This window comes from Trichosurus vulpecula, chromosome 1 (genome assembly GCF_011100635.1).
Source record: "Trichosurus vulpecula isolate mTriVul1 chromosome 1, mTriVul1.pri, whole genome shotgun sequence".
In the NCBI taxonomy this organism is placed as follows: Eukaryota; Metazoa; Chordata; class Mammalia; order Diprotodontia; family Phalangeridae; genus Trichosurus; species Trichosurus vulpecula.
Window position 1 is genome coordinate 494,482,155 of NC_050573.1, and position 21,196 is coordinate 494,503,350.

Genomic DNA, 21,196 nt, shown 5'->3' on the forward strand with positions numbered 1-21,196 from the left:
ATGACATTCACTCTTTATCAATCTGTAGTCAAGCCTAGAGCCATGAAATTCTGTCCCTTCCCATTCACAGTATTATTCCCAGTCTCCTGAGGTAAGCTTATAGCAATGTCTTAGGCTTCCTTTTGGAGCAAAGACTGGTTTGTTTTTTTTGTTTTTTTTTTGTTTTTTTTTGTTTTTGGCTTTTTTGCAGGGGGGAAGGTAGGGCAATTGGGGTTAAGTGACTTGCCCAAGGTCACACAGCTAGTAAATGTGTCAAGTGTCTTGAGGTCGGATTTGAACTCAGGTCCTCCTGACTCCAGGGCCAGCGTTCTACTCACTGCGCCACCTAGCTGCCCCCAAAGACTGGTTTTTCTTCCTGTTATTTTAACATTTTAGAAAAATCAGTAGCCTAAGGTCACAGTAGAGGCCAGTTCTAGAAAAAATGCTACTGTAGAAGACCACCTCTTCCTTGGCCTTCCTTGTATCTGCTTCAGATACCTTCAGATAGATACAAGCCTGTTACCCAGAGTTTGTATAGATACCTGTTATACCACTGTCCATATCTGGAGAGATAAAAAACATGGAACAATTAGAATTATAAAGGACAACATGTAATCCAGTGCTACATTAAGTAATATAGGCTACGAACATTATAGGAATTTAAAAACTCACAGAATCATGGTGTTGGGTACCACCCAAGATATATGCCAGTGATTTAGAGAATCCTTGGGGAGGAGAAGGGGTCCCCTCCTAGTATAAATGAAGCAAGATCCAAGCTGGGGCGATAAAGGACCAAAAGAAGAAAGCAGGCCAGGTTGCTCTTAGGTTGTAGGGTGCCAAATTCCTATGGTCTAAAGATAGTTCTGAAGTCCAAGGCAAGACATTTAGCGCCAAGGGGTCTGTGTTCAGTCAGGAAACGAATATGTAAGGAGTGCCAGGCAATCTGACTCCGTCTGATCCCTAAAGCCAAAGTCTTTTTACGTTGGCTGCTTGCTTTTTCAGCTTTTATGAATGTTCTGTTGTAGTCATTTACAGGGTCCACTTAAGCTACCTTCCAGCTTAGCCCCACCCTTCAGGCCTGGGGCTCGTATACCCAGTGTTGTAAGAGATCTCAAAAGTCCAATATCCAAAACATAAAAGAATTAATAAATTCCTACCATGTTCCAGGCTGGGATACAAATACTGAGGCAGCTTGGTGGTGCAGTGCAAAGAGCACATGATCTAGAGTCAGGAAGACATGAGTACAAATCCAGCCTCAGACACTTAACTAGCTGTGTGACCTTGGGCCAGTCACTTAACCTGTCTGCCTCAGTTTCCTCCTCTGTAAAATGGGGATAATAGCCCCTACTTCCTAGAGTTGTTGTGAGGATCAAATAATATAATGATTTAAATCACTTAGCACAGTACCTGTGACAATATTTAGCACTGTATAAAATGTTAGCTATTATTACAAAGAATAAAATAATCTTCTCTGTTAAGGAGAGAATCCAAATCATTTGTGGGTATAGAGTGTCACAGCTAGAAAGACATGAGTTTCCATTATGTCCATGTAGTAATCTCAGATTACTGGGGGGTGATAGTCATCCAGTTTTCCCTTTACCCCAGAATCAATCATTCAACAACTATTTGTTAAAATACCTGGAAAACAAGTCAGGCACTGCGCTAGGTTCTGAGAAGCAATATTCTTTGGGACCAGCAAGCAATTTACCACCCTACCCGAGCCTATCGAGTGGAAAGTGGGGAGATCAGCATGGGGTACAGGTGGTAAGAAGGGTGAGGGCCCAATGCTGTGCTGCAGTCTAGGGCAAAGGTAGGTCTTACCGTCGTCTGCCCTAGGCACGGTGTTCAATGAACTCCAATGATTCCCCGAGTAATCAGAGAAGACTTTGTGAACCAAGTGAGACTTGAAGAAGGCTTTGAAGAACTTGTAGAATTAAATAGAGGGTAGAAGGTGGGGCTGGATTGGGGCTTTTCAGGATCTAAGAACTTCCCCTGGAAAGCTCATCCTACTTTCCTTAGGTAGTAAGTAGCTAATGGTAGCAGTGGGGCTCTCTACTCCTCCCTGGTGGCAAGCCCTTGCCAGCTCACACAGAGCAGGAAGCCAAAGTCAGAGCAGACAGCGAGCAGCCCCTATCTTCTCTCCCCAAACAAACTTGGTTTTGTATTACTTTTGTGGGTCCTCTCTCCTTCATCCCTGCTCCTGCTGACCTGATCTTTGATTTTGGCTCTGCCAGTCCTCCTAGATCCTCTGCCACAGAGATGGGACTTGAAATGAGGAGACCTGGGAAAGGATCCTGCTTCAGTTCATTCGTAGCTCAGATGTTTGATAGCTATGTGATTGTGAGGAAGCCTCTTCACCTCTCAGATCCTCAATGTCCTATTCAGTAAAACTGAAATAATAAGACATAATGATAGCTAGCATTTATACAGTGTTTTAAGGCTTTGCACAGTGCATTGTATATATATAATATATAGATAACCTTATTGATCCCCACAACAGTCCTGTGAGGTAGGTGCTACCCCATTTTACAGATGAAGAAATTGAAATCAGTAGCAAGAGGCTGAGACCTCATTTGAACTCAGGTCTTCCTAACTCGACGTCCAGTATCCATCTCACTGGGTTGTTGTAAGGAAAGTGCTTTACAAACTTTAAAGTACTGTGTTGGAGAGATAATCTGATGTATTGGCTGGAGAACTGGACTCAGGACCGACCACCTGGATTCAATTCCTGCTTCTGATAGATATTGGCTGTGTTACCTTGGGCAAGTCATTTAAATACTCAATGTCCCAAGCAACTCTCTAAGACTATAAGTCTTAAACATTTGTTGGTCTTCCCTCTGTTAATTATTTCCTACTTAGCCTGATGGTCAGCAAATATTTATTGTGTTCTAACTGTGTACCTGGCTTTATGAAGAAAGCAGTGTGTTGGGAGTTTTGATATGACAGCATTGTAAAGACTTTTTGGTTGTAGGGGGTACAAGGACACTGACAAGATGGCTCTTACGGTAATCCAGCCACGAAGGGGTGGGGTTAGCGGCGTAGAGTTAGGTTGATGGCAGGGAGAGTATAAAAAGGATGAATCAAAGGAAGCTTTTGATGGAAATGTCTGTGGGCTTGAAGGCTGATTGGATGTTGAGAAGGACCAAAGGGAATCTCTGACTTGTAAGCACATAGTCATTTCTAATTTGTATTATGGTTAGTTGTATTTGGTGAAGTCCTTGGGGACAAGAGTGAAGAGACTGGACCTCTGGTTTCATTGGTGTAAGGAACTCCCAGGTAAGGAGGTCATATCTAACAGTATTAATTGGCACCTTCTCAGTAATTTATAGTCTCAATGAGAGAAATGATTATTTCTCTCTTATATTAACCTATTATTAAATTAGGATTAAGATTTTCTCTTTCTATTTCCTCATTCAAAGTTCAGTCTCTCAAGGACATTTCTTACCTTGCCCCAAAATTTAACCTCACCCAGACCATCTTATGTAGTTTGAACTCTTACCCACCATTGTTCATTGTTCTTTGACTGGGTGGAGGATAGATCCTTTGGTATAGAGTGCCCAAGGCAGGAGTGGTCTGGATTGAGATGAGTCTCTCTCGGTCCATGAGTGACTTAATCAAAGTCATATCTCCAACCCCTCGTTAGAATAGGCCCACCTCTCATTATACTGTTAATTCTCTCATTAGTTGTTAACCAATCAGAGTTGATTTCTGCCTGTCAAGAACATCCACTCTTCCAAGGACATATAAGCATTGAGTGGCCTCCACGATTCGTTTTTGGTTTATGAGACTCAAATGGCCATTGTTTTACTAATTATCCGTTACCATAATTAATAAAATTGATTATTAATTACCCAGAAATTATATCTCTTGGACTTTTCATATGTCACATTAGGAAGTTGCCCGGAGCACTGAGAGGTTAAGTGTTTTGCTCAATGTTACAGAGGCAGTCTATGTCAGAGGCGAGACTTGAACTCTGGTCTTCCTGTCTTTGAAGCTAGCTCTCTGATCAACTATGAAGAAGCTATCACATTTACTCATAGTAGATGCTTGATAAATGCTTGTTACATTATTAAGTCAGAGCTTTTGCATAGAGGGGATTTAGGGAGTTGATGCCAATTGACAGAGGGGAATTTAGGAAAGGGAATAGAATTGGCAGAAATAATGGTTTCCTTTTGAATGCACTAATTTTGAGGTGATATCAGGACGCTCAGATGGATGTATTGTATAGGCATCTGGAAAAAATGCTGGAACAAAAAACCATTTTTTTTCTTTTTTACACGGGGGGGAAAGGCAGGGCAATTGGGGTTAAGTGACTTGCCCAAGGTCACACAGCTAGCGTGTCAAGTGACTGAGGCTGGATTTGAACTCAGGTCCTCCTGACTCCAGGGCCGGTGTTCTATTCACTGCACCACCTAGCTGCCCCAATGGTCATTGTTTTTTTTCTTAAAGCTGCTGTTAATTTTCTGTGTGATTTTGGGCAAATCACTCTCTCTCTGTAAGCCTCAGTTAGTGATCTATACCTTTACAATCCTCATGTATTCTGGGCTATAAGCGTGAAGTTTGGTGCTTCCTCAAATCCCTGTGTCTGGTTTCTAGTGTTCTTGACCTTGGCCTGGCAATCTTAACTCAGACTTCTTTTGTTTCTCCTTCAGCCTTGATTTGTACTTGCTACTTTTATTTTACCTCCAGATCCTGATCCCCATATTTCTGGTCTAGACCTGCCGAACTCGACCTTGATTTCTAATCATTCCCTCAATAATTAGATTTTGTGAGCTCAGTGTTCTTACCCTGTGTCATGGGCAGAGTTGGCATTATATTATAGCTGGAGCTGATCCAAACACAGGGGTCTCAGTCAGAAGGAACTGTACTCTTTCCCCTTATGGAAAAGATTGCTGTGAGAATCATCAGGGTAAGGGTGATAGTGGAAGGAATGAGTGAACTTACACCAGCTGTGAAGAGGCTAGTGTGGAGAAATGAGACTTGAGAGGTAACTTACTGGATGGAGAAGATGAAGGACACACCAAGGGGTGCTAATGTAGGCTGACATCAAAGAAACTATAGGAGAGAGTTTTAAGAGGGAAAGGAGAGGATGAGTTATATCAAATGCAGAAGAAAGTTTGAGGAAGATTAGGAAAAGGCCATTGGATTTGGCTAACAAGAATTCATTGATGACCTTAGAGAGAGAGAGAGCGCAGCTTAAGTCAAACAGCAGGAGGAAGAAACCAGATTTTAGCTGGCTAAGGCAGAGGAGTGGCTGGTGAAGTAATGGCTTCTGTGGGCATAAACCGAAGATTCAAGGAACTTGGCTGGAAGAGTAGAGAGAGACATAGGCTGTCACTGCCAAGCTGTGTGATCTTGAGTAAATGACTTTACTTCTGGAGGTCAAGGGAGTGGGAAGCTGGGTTAGACAATTCCCCTTCCAACTCTAGCATTCTATGATTCTGTAATGCTGTAGATATCCTGAAGGGTTAGCATTTAAACCACTCTTGAAAGTCAGCGATACAGTTCTAATGCTTTCTTTCTGAGATGTTTGATCAGCATTTGGTGAGAATTTGTTGATCTCAAATAATTAGTATAGTAAATGAGTAACATTTTCCTTATCTAGAATTGAGTACATTCATAGTCCTTGGTGCTTTCATTTGATTTAATTTCTCTGTATGAATACATGTTAAAGACATTGTTCTGTTCATTAATCACCCAGTTTTAATATGCTTTGAGAAGCAACGTGGTTTACAGTGGATAGGCAACTGGATTTAGAATCTGGAAGACTTGGGTTCAAATTCAGCCACTTAAACTTACTAGCTATGACCACGAACAAGTCATTTACATCCTCTGAACCTCAGTTTCCTCATCTGTAAAGTGGGTGTATTACTTGTATTACCTGCCTTACAAGGTTTCTGAGAGGACCAGGTGAGGCAATATATTTAAAATGTTTTGTATAAATGTCAGATATTAATTTAATTATTTTTGAATGGGAATAAATATTTTAAGTTTATATTGATTTAACACTAATATTTCAAATAAGCATTCCACTGTTCCTTCTTTCTAAAAAATAGGAGTGAATTATTTTACTACGTTTAAGTAGAGCCAACTACAGGTCTCTTAAAATTGATACCACATCTTTATTGTTACCCTTCAATATGGTGTATTTCAAATGAAAACATACCAGACCCCACAACGCCTCAAAAAACAAGAAAAAAAAAAGAAAGTGAAATTAGAGTGCTCCCTTAATAGATCATCTAATCCATCCCCTTTCACAAGGAGTGTCTTGTTTAAGCCAGATAACTGAGTTGTTTGTCAACATTATTCAGAAAAGGAAATTGCCACAGGTTAGGTGGGAGTTGAGTTAACATAAATTATTTATATTTTTCTGTTACTTACCATTCTTTTCTCCCAACCAAACCAAGAAAAATAATTCACAAAAACTCAGTCATACACTGATTACTTATAAACATAGCAAACTCAAATTTTCCTTCCCCTGTCCCCCCTTTTTTTCTTTTTCTCAGTTTATACTGAACTGCATTCTTCTCAGCAGAGCCTCTTGTGACGCTTTTACATATTTATGCTTTGGTTCTTCTATTCTCCCAGAGAGCATTCATGTCTAAGATCTGAATTCTTTGTTCTCTTCCCATTTCCTCTTTCTTTTTAACAAGATTCCATAAACTCTTTATAGCTTTTTCTCCATAATCTTTGTCAGATGGCTACAAAAAATCCTTTTCATTGTACTTTCAGAGGCTATTACTGTCTCTTCCTAACCTCTCCCTTTTGGATAAGTGCTGATTCGGTGATTAGTTAATAAGCTTTTCCTAGCTGCTAGTTATACAAAATACTGTTTGTGACATCCCTGCTTTGCCCTGATTTTTCTATTTCCTGTAGTCTATTAAAAGATTTTCATGTGAAAGGAAGATTAGACTTAACTCCTTTTGGTCCCAGAGGCTAGGACCAGCACAAGTGATTATATGTTAACAGAGAGTCACATTTCAGTTCAACATAAGGAAAACTTCCTCTTAATTACTGCTTTTCAAAAATGGAATGAACTGCCTTGAAAGATAGCAATTTCCCTATACTGGGAGCCTTCAAAAAAATGACTGAATATTTGTTTGCTGGGGTTGTATAAGAAAATCATGCTTTGGGACAAGTTAGGCTAAATGACTTCTGAGGTCCCTTCAAATCTGAGATCTTGTGATTTAAAAAAAATCATTGTCCTTTAAATCATAAATGCCTATACCTTTTGGTTTATTTTCTTTATATATTACTTGTTTTTCTTTTTCATTCATCTTCATTCATTTCATTCATATTCTTTTATTGATTACCCAATCAGGTTTCTAGGAATAAGTATCAACTTAGTACTGTAGTAGGAGGAGGAGGAGTTGTTGTTCATGAATAGTATAGAGCACTTTTAAGATTTTCTTCACAACAACCCTGTGGGTTAGAAAATTCTTGTGTTATCTCCATTTTATAGTTAAAGAAACCTAAGTCTCAAAAAATTGTGATTTTTCCCTCTGGAAAGCCAGTAAATTCTGAACGAGTCTTTTTAGACTCTTAAGTCCAACGCTCTTCCCACTACACCATGTTGCTTCTCAGTTATATAACTATAGCTTCCTGCCATCCTTCTTAATTTTTCTTTTATTATTTTTCTTTCATATTTCTTTTACTATTTCATTATTTTCATTATTCTTTTCATATTCTGTTCATTTTCATTCAGTTTCATTTTCATTAATTTGTCTTTTTTTATTTTAAGATCTCTTCTATTTGGCAGAATATATCCTTTGTACCATATTTTCAGCATGGACAAATGGAATTTGAGGATTGCTCCAGGTGCCTTCTTCTGTTTTGTACTAGAGAATCACCCTTCTCCCCACCCCACACAACACAAACTTATAAAACAAATCTGCACTGATCATGCTTTTATCCTTTTATGAGGTAGATATATGGCCTGTCTAAAAAGACCCCATTAACAAGACTACGTGTCCTGCTGTCAAAGCCAAACATGACTAATATCCTGGAAAATTGGCACTGTCAGCCCCTCAGTTTTACTGTTTTCCATGGTCACTTCTCTGTTTCCCCCTTTGTAACGCTCTTGGTTACAGTTTCTCCCTTTCCAAAGTGTTGTGGTTTGTTTGTTTTTAGGATTCTTCCAGGCCATCCTGTATTTGTGCACGTTTATTATCGGATTTTCTCCCTCTTTCTCTGTTTGGCTTTGTTGACTTTCCTGATGGTTCCTCTGGGATAACTACTCTTTATTTTAGGTCGCAATTCCCATGATTAATTATTATTTTTATTTTCAATGTTGTTGTGATCATATGAGATACTGTACCAAAGCACTTTGCAAACCTTGAGGCATTATACAAACGTTTGTTAATATTATTGTTGTCATTATTATGAAGCCATCTTCTATGGTTTTGTGATACTGAAGAAACTTTAAAAATATAATACTCATATTTATAAGGTGCCTTTAAGTTGGAAAATAATTTTATACCAATTATATCTATAGTACATTATATATAATTAAACCTCAAAACAATCCTGTGAGATATTATCCTTATTTCGTAGGTCAGGACAATTAGGCCAAGAGAGTTGAATGAATGAATGACTGTGCATTTATTAAATGCCTAGATGTGCCAAACACTGGAGATACAAATAAAAAAGTCCTTTCCCTCCAGGAGTTTATATCCTAATGGGAGGATAGAACACATACAGGAGAGTGGTGACCAAGGATGGGAATTTTCTGTGGGGAGTCATTAAAGGTTTTGAACAGTCATATGGCAGTAGAGATCCACCTCCTTTTCCAGTAGTTATGGTAGTACGAAAAGGTATAGTATATGTCCAGTTCTTGGGTATGTATGTTTGTACAAATGGGTGGTTAGGACTGTGATGTGGTAGTATATGTAACACCCCCAACATCCCTCCTATGAGGGGGCCATCTCTAGTCATCCTGATCTATATCTGGCCACTGCACCCAGATGTCTCCAGAGGGGAGAATGTGAGGCTGGTGACCTTGCACGGCCCTCCCTCACTTCAATCCAATTCACTTGAAAATCATGGCATCACCTTCCTGATGTCATGTCCTCTTCGAGAACGAAGGACAAACAATAACACGACCTCCAACATAAAGAAGTTATAAAATAGGTTGGGATGTTTGTCTTTGAGGGAAATATCTCCGAGTAAATTAATATATATTATAGCTCCCACAAATCAGGTTAAATATTGGAAGCATCTCAGTAGCACCACTGACTTGTGCTAGCACCTAGGAAATGTGAAAATTTGGCTCTTGCCTAAAAGTACTCCTATGCAAGCATTCATGATAACGTCAGATATATGAACAGTTTTGTATTTAACCTGACCCTCATTCATTCAAAAAAACCCCATCAAAACAACTCAAAGCTGAACCCCTTCTCTCTCTGGTAGCCCTCTGCTTTCCCCAAGCATCTACGTGGGAAAATAACTCAGATCTAGTAGGTGAGTGAAGCAGCTCCCATCTGGTGGGTTTTCACCTTCTTACTTAAAGTATGCTAATCTGAGTGGGGCCTCCCTGGAAGGGGAAAGAATTTGAAGTTACCAAGGAATCTAGAAAATTTCCCTTTTTTGAGACTTCATCTCCCTAGGAACCAACACAGTCCTCCTAATTTGTAGTACTATTCTGGGAGGAGCCCATTCCCCAAGGGGAAGGAACTAAGAAGTTGTGAAGGAATCAAGCAGTACCTCACCATCCCTTCTCTGCTCCAGTGTGAGTACACAGTCCAAGTGATTTACAATGCTGCCCCAGATGGGGCCCCATTGAGGGTTAAGAAAACTCTTTGTTCCCTATGTTTGGGCTCCATACAACGCTGGTTTTTCCTCTTCCTATCTGTAGTGGCTCCTTCTTTTCTTCTTCTGTATCTCAGTTTCCCTACGGTTCCTTGATAGGCATAGTTCCCTGGAGGGACCACATATGTTTAGTCCTCTCTGAGAAACTGAATTGGTGTCTGTGCATGGATCCCCCCTTTCCAACTCTCCAACTCTGTGTGAAGCCACTTTTAAAGACCAAGTTCAAAAGCTCCAGGAACTCTGGTGTTTGATCTAGCCTTCAACTTGAGTCATTGCCAGAAAAAAAAAAAAGGCCTCATCCATGGAGCAGTGATGACACACAACAAATTGACCTCTGGGCAAGCAGACACAAGAAGGACTTAACTCTGTGCCTTGTTGGAGCATTCCTTGACCCATTTGCTACTCAGAAAGAGAGGAAGAAGAAGCTAGGGTACTAGAAAAGCATTCAAGCCAAGGCGATCCCATGACCCTGGATAACTTAGAACTTTTCTGCTAAAAGATGCTGACTGGTTTAAAATTTTTATCTTCTCAGCCCCAGCCTCCCAGGTTGGACTCAGACTTCTCTCCTCAAATTGTTAGGAGGGCATCATCCAATTAATAGCTCTACCCATCTTGAGATGAGAGCTTCAGTCTTATGCCCCAGGAGCCTTAATTAGTATCTTCAAAATGATCATTTCAAGGCATTCTTTGAATTTCCTCTTTTCCTTACTTCTTTGATTTTTTTTTCCTTTTATGCCCCTTTGAATTCAAATCCATGTTTTTTTAAACACTCTTGTATTTTTCATTCTTCTGAATGATCAGTTCTTTCTGGGATGGACCTCTTGGTGTCATTCCCTTTGCCCTTTTGTTTCATTAATTCCAAGGTGAGATACAGTTATTTGGCTGTTCCTCATGTACCTCGGGCTCCCCGTTAGTCGATGTGTGGGGATAAGCATGCGTGTTGCTCTCTTCTAAAGGGCCACATGTGCTCTGGCTCACCACTGGCTTTGGATTGAGCCAGCTTTCCTCATGGACTACTCCTTTGGGATGATGGGAGCCATCTCCGGGAACCTGCATGGGGACGGGCCCATGCTCTGGGCCCTTATTAAAAGAGCTGCACAATGAGCTCCTGATTGGTCCTTTTGTGCCTATGGCTAGGGGTGGTTGTGTCAAAGATGGTTGGCATCTGAATCTGGGAAAACTACCCCCTTTTAGTAGGCTAAGTTACTCATATCAGGCTAGTTGAGGGAGTGGAGAGAAGAGCTCCTCCTTCTTTTCAAGGTGGCCTCTTTGTTAGGACATGGCCAATCCATCTCTCCCTCACACTTCTAGTAGTTGGGGAGGGGATCTTCCTCCCTTCCCCCCCTCCCCAGCCCCCAAAGCATTGATGACTGTACTTACAGGGAGAAGGGAAGTAAACAGGAATCTCAGTGCCTACTGTAATCCAGGCACTGTGCTAAATGCTTTACAAATACCTTGTTTTATCCTCGCAATAGCCATGTGATGTAGATGCTATTTTACAGCTGAGAAAACTGAGGCAGACAGATAAACGTGGAGTGAGAACTTGTTCTTGCTTAGATGAGGCTGACTGGGTGTCTCTCTGCTGTATTTCTTTGTCTGAATGCAGGCGGCTTAACAGCGAGCCTGAGGAGGATGTTTCTAGCCTTGGCCTCATGAGCTCAAGAGGTCAGAAGCACCCCCTGTTGCAAGTTAGCAGTGAGGAATTCCTGACTTCTTGAGCTGCCAAGACTTGACATATCCATGCTAGGATCATTATTAGGTCAGCTGTGGCCATGGAAAGAAACAAGAGGATAGGGAAGGGAGAGGAGAAAGATCCCCTCTCCAACTCCTTAAGTATGGGGAGGGCCATCTCTAGTCATCCTGATCTATTCTTGCCATTGGACTCAGATGGCTCTGGAGGAGAAAGTGGGGCTGGTGACCTCGCACAGCCATCCCTCATTTAAATCCAATTCACTTGCATGTCATGGCATTACCTCCCTGATGACATGGTCCTCTTCCAGAACGAAGGACAAGCAACAGCTAGAAGTCTGACAGAGAGTCGATATGGGTTGTATCCCAACAAAGAGGCCACCTTGGAAAGAGGAAGGAGCTTTCCTCCCAACCCATTGAGGGGGTGGGTCTTCCAGACTCATCTAGAATCTGCTAATTCCTCTTATCTCAAGATGAACAAACACACCATTACTAGATGAGACCCTTCTAACAAGCGGAGGTGATGGGTTTGGGGCCAACCTGGGAGGCTGGGCCAGAAAGGATAAAAATTTTAAATTAGCCAGCCTCCTTCATCTTTGACGTAGCCATCCCTATCACAGGGTCATGCATGTCCTTTAGCAATGACCCAGAATGTGGGCCCATCCCTATGCATATAGCCTGGGCTGGCTCATATCATCTCATATGTCAAGTTCACAGAAACCAGAAAGGGATTTCTGTGTTGTTTCAAAGCAGATGTCCTTTGCTAAGCCAGTGTAGCCCATTGGAAATGGCCATGGTGCTGCATGCTCATATCTTCACTGTACTTATGTTAACTCTAATCATCCTCTATCTTTAAGTGAAAGGTAACTAGCAGCTGGTTAACTTCCTCTTCCTTTTCTAGTAGTATCATTTTCACATTCTTATACCCACAAGCCAATCCCCTAAATGGTTTCCTACGCTTGTAAGGATTGTTAACACAACACAGAGTCTTATGTATCAAATCACAAAGTCCCTCTTATCTCCTGTTTCATTCCTGAAAAGAATATACAGGGGAATCCACCCTTGGCCTGCTTAATAGAATCAACCTTGAGGTTATTCCTACCATCCTGACCCTTTTTCTTCTCTTACATTTTCAACATCAAATGAATACATAATCCAGTTTTTCTCCTTAAACGCAGCTTATGCCATGCTCCTCATTTCAAGAGATAATAGATTATCAGAGGTATGTTCCTTAGATTATTTATCCTGATTAAAACAGTAACCAGAGACCCTCCTACCTAGCCTTCTGTTGCTCTCCTCCCTTTTGAATCAGTCTTCCTAAGAGCTCCTCTCTGTTAAGAGGCCCATTGTCTTCCTCAGCCCTCCAAAGCTGCATAGGTATTAATTACCCTCTCTTCCTCTGGTTCTTTCCCCCTCCTTTAACCTTGAAAGGGAGGCAGAATAAACAAAATAATCCCTCCCCCCTCCCCATGCTTAGCTTGCTTTCCAAGCCTACCGTCGACTGTCTTGTTCTACTTTTCAGCTTCTTCCTGATGGCTTTTTGCTTCTAGGTTCCCATTTATAACTGGCCGCTGATACTCACCCTCCTCTTCCACTGGAGCCAAGTAGATTCAGTGCCGAGCTTTGCCTTTTCCCACTCCCACAGGTTTGTGCCTGTAGCATCTGTTCTTGCAGTGATCCCGCCTCCTTTTTCCTCCAGGTGCTGCATGACCCGTTATCACCCCATCCTCTGCTTCATCCACTCCTGGGCCATCTGCCCGAGTTACTGCAGCATCAGACTGTCCCTGGCCTTCTCTCCCACTCCACAGCCTGTCATGACATTTTATTTTTTCTGCCAGTTTCTAAATGCACCAAATTCTTTACCAATTTTTAATAGGGCTATAAGCAGAAATCCTGGCCCTGGCCCATATTTTATAACATATTAAAACATATTAGTGAGCAGTTGGCATTTCAGTTGAATACTGATAATGTACCTTGAAGTGTATTACTGTAAGTAATGGCTTTGAATTTCTATATTACTTTACTTATTCTGTCTCACTGAATTATCAAATCAACCCAACAAGGTAGCAACATATTAAAATCCCTATTTTACACGTGAGGAAAACTGAATCTCACAGAGGTCAAGTGCCTTGCCCAAGGTCACACAGGTAATGTGTGTCAAAGATAGGACTTGAACCCGTCTTCCAATTTCAAGTTCAGTGGTTTTTTATAATACCACTTTGTTCCACTAAGGGAAAATGTAATCCAAGGTGAATTTGCATGGTATAGAAGATTGGGAGTGGAGGAAGTGTGTGTGTGTGTGTGTGTGTGTGTGTGCATGTATGCACACGCTCTTGGTGACAGTTTCAGGTCAATAAAACGGTGTCCATCTCTGAGATTTATTGTGGACTCTAAGGTATGCATGCGGGTACTTGTGAAGCTCACAAATTAAATTTTATCCCAATGAAGTTACATAATGTTTTAAAATGGCGCCCAGCAAATTTATTCATGTGAAATATCTTTGGAGTTTGTCATCATAGTAACCGAACTTGTTAAATGTTATCTTTCTCTTTTTTTTTCTTCCCTTTGAAAAATTACAGCGGAACTTGGGGAGTGTGAACTTCCGGAACACACGCCTGAACTAGTGTCTGAGTTCCGATTTATTCCAAATCAGACTGAGGCAATGGAGTTTGATATCTTCCAAAAATGGAAAGAGTGCAGGTACCTTTATGCTGGAGTCTAGTATTCAGTCACAGTCTAAGAAATAACTTTTTTTTTTAAGTGGACGTAAGTATATGAAAGTTTTTTTTTCCTCCAAAAGTAAGACCAGCTGTGCCTGTAAATCCAAGTCTGTGTCTGCATCTGTATCCCTGACCTTTCAATCCTTCTGCAGTCCTGCATCTCCAGCTACCTTCAAAGCAATTTCCATTTGGATGGTGTTCCATTGCTTGAAATTCCCCACATTCAATTCCAAATTCGTTATCTCTTCCCTATCCAACCCTCCTTCCAAACTCCACCATTTTTGTCCCTGATACCACTATTCTTTCTTTTAGTTTCTCATGCTAGAAACCTTGGCATCATCTTTGATTCTTCATCCCCTAGATCCAGTCTGTCATCAAATTCTTTTTTTTTTCTCTTCAAACATGTCTCATATTTGTTATTCTCCACTCCCATGACCACTACGCCATAATCCAGGCTCTCATCGTCTCACACCTAGACGTCACTGCAGCATCCTTCTGGGCTGCTTTCCCTGACCCTCTTCTCTCCATCTTGTGACCTTGCCACCAGATCAAACCTCCAAGCCTGCTTGCCTCATATCATCCCTCTGCTTGAGATCATAGAGCTGTTTTCCGATCACCAGTCACGTTCATTCTAAACTCCTCTGCCTAGCTTTCAAAGCTTTTCATGACCTGACGCTACCCTGTCTGTGCAGGATTATTTCTTAACTACTCCCTTGCTCTACTCTCCTCACTGTCCCCACATACTCCTTGTACATTCTCCCCTCGCTCATGCTGTTTGTCCCGCTTGGAATGCTCTGTTTGCTTCCCTTGTCTTTCAGAGCTTATCTCAAGTTCCGTCTCTTCCAAGGCCTCCTTGACTACTCGGGTCCGCGGTTCGCTCTGACTTTGGCTTAAATAACTAAAACTTCTGTACTACACAGTATCAGAATTAATTATACAGTGTCTTATTGTACTTTCAAATTTGTTTTCACCTGTGCTAGTGTTATACCCAAGAAAACTCTAAATACCTTGAATACCCCCTTAAAGACAGGGATTTCTTCAATGGTGTCTAATATAATATTGTAAATATAGTAAATGCTCTGTAAATACTTGTTCCTTGACTGGGTGATTGATAAAGCTTTAGGAGCTTACAAAACATTCCTAATCTCAGCTTTAAAAGCTTCATTTTTATTCTAGCCTAGGGATAAGACTGTTCTTTCTTTAATTATATGAGATACACTCAATGAAGAAATTCAGTTTTCCAAATGGCCCTTTCATTGATCTGGGAATTCACATACACACACACACACACACGTGCGCGTGCGCACACACGTGCACAAATATACATAAACAATACAATCATATGATAAATGTCTGACTTGAGGACCTGGAAGCTGGTCATCTCCTTCATCCACCTCCCTTATTCTCCACTGCATTTTGGGAGTAGAATTTTTATGCTGACACCTGGGTTCAGCCTGAAGCAGAACTGATTCTTTTCTCTCTATTTTTACTGATAGGTACATTCTGTGTGGTAGAGTGGTATCTCACCTACTGGTTGACATCTCTGGGATTGGTTTCATTAGTTTGCCTTCAAAGGGCATCTTGTGCAGCTGCTGGGATGTGCTCACTAAATCCTTGTTGAAAGAAAAGAGTGAAAACCAATCTTCTTTTTTTAATTGTATTTTCCCCTCAGTTACATGTCAAGAAAATTTTTAGCATTCATTTTTATAAGATTTTGAATTCCAAATTTTTCTCCCTCCCTCCCACCCCCCCTTCTGAAAATGGTAGGCAGTTTGATATACTTTATGCATGTACTATCATGAAAAATATTTCTATATTAGTCACAGTTGTGAGAGAAAAAACAGATCAAAAGCTAAAAGACCACAAGAAAGAATAAAGTAAATGGAAAAAAATATGCTTCGATCTTCATTCAGAGTCCATCAGTTCTTTATCTGGATAATAAAACCAATCTTCTCTATGACAACAGAGACCTAATGGAGTAATTGCCTTTTCTCTATGTGTAACTGGAAATTTGTTTATTAATATATTAATTATATTAATTTATTTTATATAATTACTTTTATATAATATTTTATATTTTATTTATAAATTATTTCTTTATATTTTGTATATTATATAATTAGTTTATTATATTAGTTATTTATTATTAATAATTTGATAAATTTATTAACAATCTTCTGGATAGAGGAGAGTTGATTGTAACCTATAGAGAGGCCATGTGATGTAATGAAAGGAGTGCTAGAACTGGAGCCAGGAGATGAAGGTTCAAATTTAACCTCTTCTACCTCTCAGTAGTTGTTAGACTTTAGTTCCCTTTGATATAAAATGTGGATGATAATACTAACACTACCTATCCCAAAGGGCTGTGTAAGCCTTAAGATACAATATAAATATGAGTTATTATTCTGGGCAGTTTTCTATCAACTGCTTACCTGTGCTTCTCCTTTTAGCTGCCCCCTGTTTATAGGGATGACCGTTGCACTAAGCTCACATTTGGGAACACACCAGTAAAACCTGAGGATATCCTGTTCCTTGGGTCAAGCCCTCATGCATCCCAGAACCTCTCCAAGTGCTTATCTCTCTCTTCTTGGGATGCAGGTTGTGGGGCAGGATGCCTCGGGGAATGTTGATGGTGAGGAACATGGAAGATTTAATCTATCCTAGACTGGCCTGAAAAGCTAAGAGATTCGATCTTTAATGAATCCAGTTGTTTCTCAGCTCTCTTGAAGGGCCAAGGGCTCCAAGGTGGAGATGGGGCTCCTTGGTTGTGAAAGTGGCCTGGGACCCATTTGTCTGCCTTGGAATTCTCTAGGCCAGATGCAGCAAAAGGCTAGAGTGGACAACCTAGAAACAATCCTCACCCCAAATTACCCCAGTCACCCTAACATGCAGTCTTGAAGCTCAGGCTCCAAAAATGCAAATCTAACAAAATCATCTTCAGAATGTCAATTGGGAGTCATTTTTTTTTTAAAACGAACTTTTTGAGGAGTAGTTTTTTCCCTTAACTTTTAAAAGCATGTCAAATTTTTTCAGCATTTTAAATTGTCATATAAAGATGCAGAAGAGATAATTGTTAGCATTTTTTAAAAAAGTATCTCTTCAGTAACTATATAGAAAGTCAGAACTAGAGCAGGAACCCTGGAGATCCTCTAATCCACATGTCTTCAGCACTCCTGACTGTGGCAGGAACCAGATTAAAATGTAATTGGGGAATATTTAACATAAATAAAGATGCAGTAGAATTTATAACATGGTTTCTTCTAGTAGGGTTTTCCAAGTGAATATGTTGCTCACAGGGATCCTCATTTAGTGGCCTTCTTTTCTCTTGAAGTTTGAAATGACTGATCTAGTATCTCTTTGTTCAGTAACTCTATTGCCAGGGTTCCATTACCTCTGACATTGGTGCAATGAAGGGCGTAGGGACAGGTTCAGAATGCCTTGACAAGGTTATGGCAACCATTGACCTTGCTACACAGAATCATTATCGCCTCATCCTTTGATTTATCTTGTGCCTACAATGTACAGGACTTCCCCCAAAAATACACAGCACAAGGAAACTCAAACACAAGGAATCCTATCCAGGTAGGCTCCCCAGAGTCACCATGGAGATCTCCCCTTTATTTTTCTAGCACATTCAGCTTTATAGCCACAATGAATTTTTCAAAGGGCTAGTTTAGGGCTACCAGCCTGGAGGCTTAAGTTCTTTTTGCTATTAGATTTCAGTCATGTCTGACTCTTTGTGACCCCATTTTAGGGTTTTCCTTGGCAAAGATACTGAAGTGGTTTGCTGTTTCCTTCTCCAGCTCATTTTACAGATAAGGAACTGAGGCAAACAGGGTTAAGTGACCTCCCCAAGGTCACACAGCTAGGAAGCCAGATTTGACCTCATGAAGATGAGTCTTCCTGATTCCAAGCCCAGTGCTCTATCTACTGTGCCACCTAGCTGTCCTTGCTGTTAGATAGTTCCTACCAAAATATCAAAATGGGAGAGCAGCTTATGTCTGTTAGGGCTACTGCTAACATCTGTTGATTTACTGTTCTTACAACTTAAAATGCCTTCATTTTTAAATGAAGAAATTAAGGTTCAGAGATCAAACTAAGACTCTGTCATGTAAATCATGCTAGATATCCTGGCAAAATGCACAGAGAGTAGCTGCCATTTTATTCCTTAAACTTACCCATTTTGCAGGAGAATTCCCGGTCTGAGATGAATTTACTTCTTTTGTCTTAGCTATATCTTTTATTATTCTCCTGCATGCCAAGCCCTGCCTTCTTACTGACTGATTATGTGTTATACTTTTTCAAAAATTCAGTTTTTCATTATGGTTAGTCAACTTCATATGGCCAGTAGTCTATTGAATGATGCCCTTGGCTCCTTAGATCTTTAGTCTTATTAAGAAAAGGGCTTTACTTGGTGGCAATAATTTAGAATTGATAAAAAGTGAAACAGATTGGGGGAAGGGGTAGTCAGAAGCAAAACACTTTTGAGGAGGGACAGGGTGAAAGGAGAGAGAGAATAGAATAGAAGGGGGTAGAGGGAATAGGATGGAGGGAAATACAGTTAGCAATAGTAACTGAGAAAATTTTTGAAGCAAGTTTCACAGATAATGGCCTCATTTCTCTAACGTATAGAGAACTGTGTGACATTTATAAAAATAAGAGCCATTCCCCAATTGATATATGATCAAAAGATAAAATCAGTTTTCAGATGGAGTATTTTTTTTTGGAGGGGGGAAGGTAGGACAATTGGGGTTAAATGACTTGCCCAGGGTCACACAGCTAGTAAGTATGTCAAGTGTATGAGGCCAAATTTGAACTCAGGTCCTCCTGACTCCAGGGCTGGTGCTCTACTCATTGCGCCACCTACCTGCCCAGTAATTAAAGCTATCTATAGCCATATGAAACAGTGTTCTAACTTATTATTGATTGGAGAAATGGAAATTAAAACAATTCTGAAATGTACTACCTCATATCTATTAGATTGGCTAATAGGACAGAAAAGATAAATGACATGTTGGAGGGGATATGGGAAAAATGAGACATCAGTGTACTGTCGGCAGAGTTTTGAAATAATTCAACCATTCTGTAAAGCAAGTTGGAACTATGCCCAAAGGGCTATAAAACCATACCCTTTGACCTAGCAATACCACTGCTAGGTCTGTATCCCAAGATTAAAAAAAAAAAAAGGAAAAGAACCTATATGTACAAAAGTATTTATAGCAGCTCTTTTCTGGGGGTAAAGAGTTAGAAATTGAGTTGATGCCCAACAATGTGGCTAGCAGTTGCTGTTGGCTGTGTAAGACCAATAACACCAGCACACAGAAGAGCTGCCAACACAGGTCCTTTGATCTGCTTTTCTAAGGAAAGCAACTTTAAGGGGTTTACAATCTCACTTTAATCAAATATACATATATCATTCACTTCATTCAGGGGGAAAAAAATTGGTCCCCTGAACTTCAGAGCAAATACAAACAGAAGTTACGAACATATATTCTATAAACAGAGCAAATAACACAAACCAGTCTATCTATAACAATACATAGTACCCAGCAGAGAAGCATCAACTTCTGGGTTTCTTCAAGGCTGGGGGGCTCTAGTGGCTACCCAGAGTCTCTACACCAACACTCTTCCAGTGAGTGAGAGCCCCAAACAAAATGCTAACCTCTGAGTTTATATGCCCTTCTTAGGGCTCAGAGGTCTCACATCTAATCAGCAAAAGGTTGTGGGCCTGAGTCTTAACACCTAGTTAGGAAAAGGGTGTGGGCCTGGGGCTTTGCACCTAGTAAGACTTAATCAAAGGCACTTGATTACTTTAGCATTCTAAAAGAGGAAACAGTAAAAAGAAAAAAAAAAGTCCCACCTGAATTAATAACTAATTGTAAAATTGGGCAATGGCTGAACAAGTTGTGGTATATAGTTATAATGTAATACTGTTGTACTTTAAGAAATGATGAACGGGATGCTCTCAGAAAAACCTGAAAAGACTTGCATGGGCGGATTGATGCCAAGTGAAATGTACTGGGTACAAAGTAGCAGCAATGTTGTAAGATGATCTGCTATGAATGACTTAGCTATTCTCAGCAATACAACGGTCCAGAACAACTCTGAAGGACTTAGGATGGAAAATGCTATCCATCTCCAGAGAAAGAACTGATGGTGTCTGAATACAGATTGAAGCGTACTTTTTTTTACTTTCTTTATTTTTCTTGAGTTTTTTTGTTGATGCTTTCTTTTACAACATGACTATTATGGATATGTTTTGTATGACTACACATGTGTAACCTACATGGAATTGCTTGCCTTCTCAATGGGGTGGGGAGAGGAAGGGAGAGAATTCGGAACGCAAAGTTTTAAAAACAAATGTTAAAAATTGTTTTCACATATGACTGGGGAAAAATTGAATACTAAATAAAGAAATACCTACACACACACAAACACAAACACACAAAGTGAAACATTTCCCTCCTTTATTGACTTTGGAGTAAGCACTATTTGTTGTTTTCCCATGATCTCTATAGAAGTTAATATCGGTCACTCATGTTTAATTCCTCCATTTCAGAGGCTTGGACCTTTCAAATCATAGGATCAATCAATAATCAGTCCATCAATAAACACATATTAAGTACCTACTGTGTGCCAGGCACTGTACTAAATGCTGGATCATAGATTTAGAGCTGAATGTTTAAATGTATTTTGCATCTTTGACAACTGAGCTTGTTCCATGCCCAAGTCAACCATGTGAAAATGACAAAGGCTTTTTGATTATCCAGAGTAAATCAAAATACTTATGCTGGCTCTGGGGCCTCTTTCTCTAAAAGTCCAACTGGTTATTCTCTTCCCTTACCAATCTCTGTGATCTCTGACCAAGATACACCCTCTGTTCTGAAACTGCTCCTAGCAACAACCAACAACAAGATTGTTGGGGTAGTGGAATAGGGCCAGTGTGGAATATTGCAACAGCTTCCTCATTCCTTAGAACCTAATTGATGCGAAGCTGAGCC

The 21,196-nt window shown here is 40.3% G+C and overlaps 1 protein-coding gene across 2 annotated transcripts in view; it reads left to right on the top strand.

Moving 5' to 3' along the window:
• EPB41L4B (erythrocyte membrane protein band 4.1 like 4B) overlaps positions 1–21,196 on the top strand; it is a 247,617-nt gene that overhangs the window by 97,866 nt on the left and 128,555 nt on the right. For both annotated transcript variants that reach the window (XM_036738343.1, XM_036738338.1), the window contains exon 7: positions 14,055–14,175. In XM_036738343.1, coding sequence (XP_036594238.1) covers positions 14,055–14,175 — 121 coding nt within the window. The remainder of the gene's footprint in view (positions 1–14,054; positions 14,176–21,196) is intronic.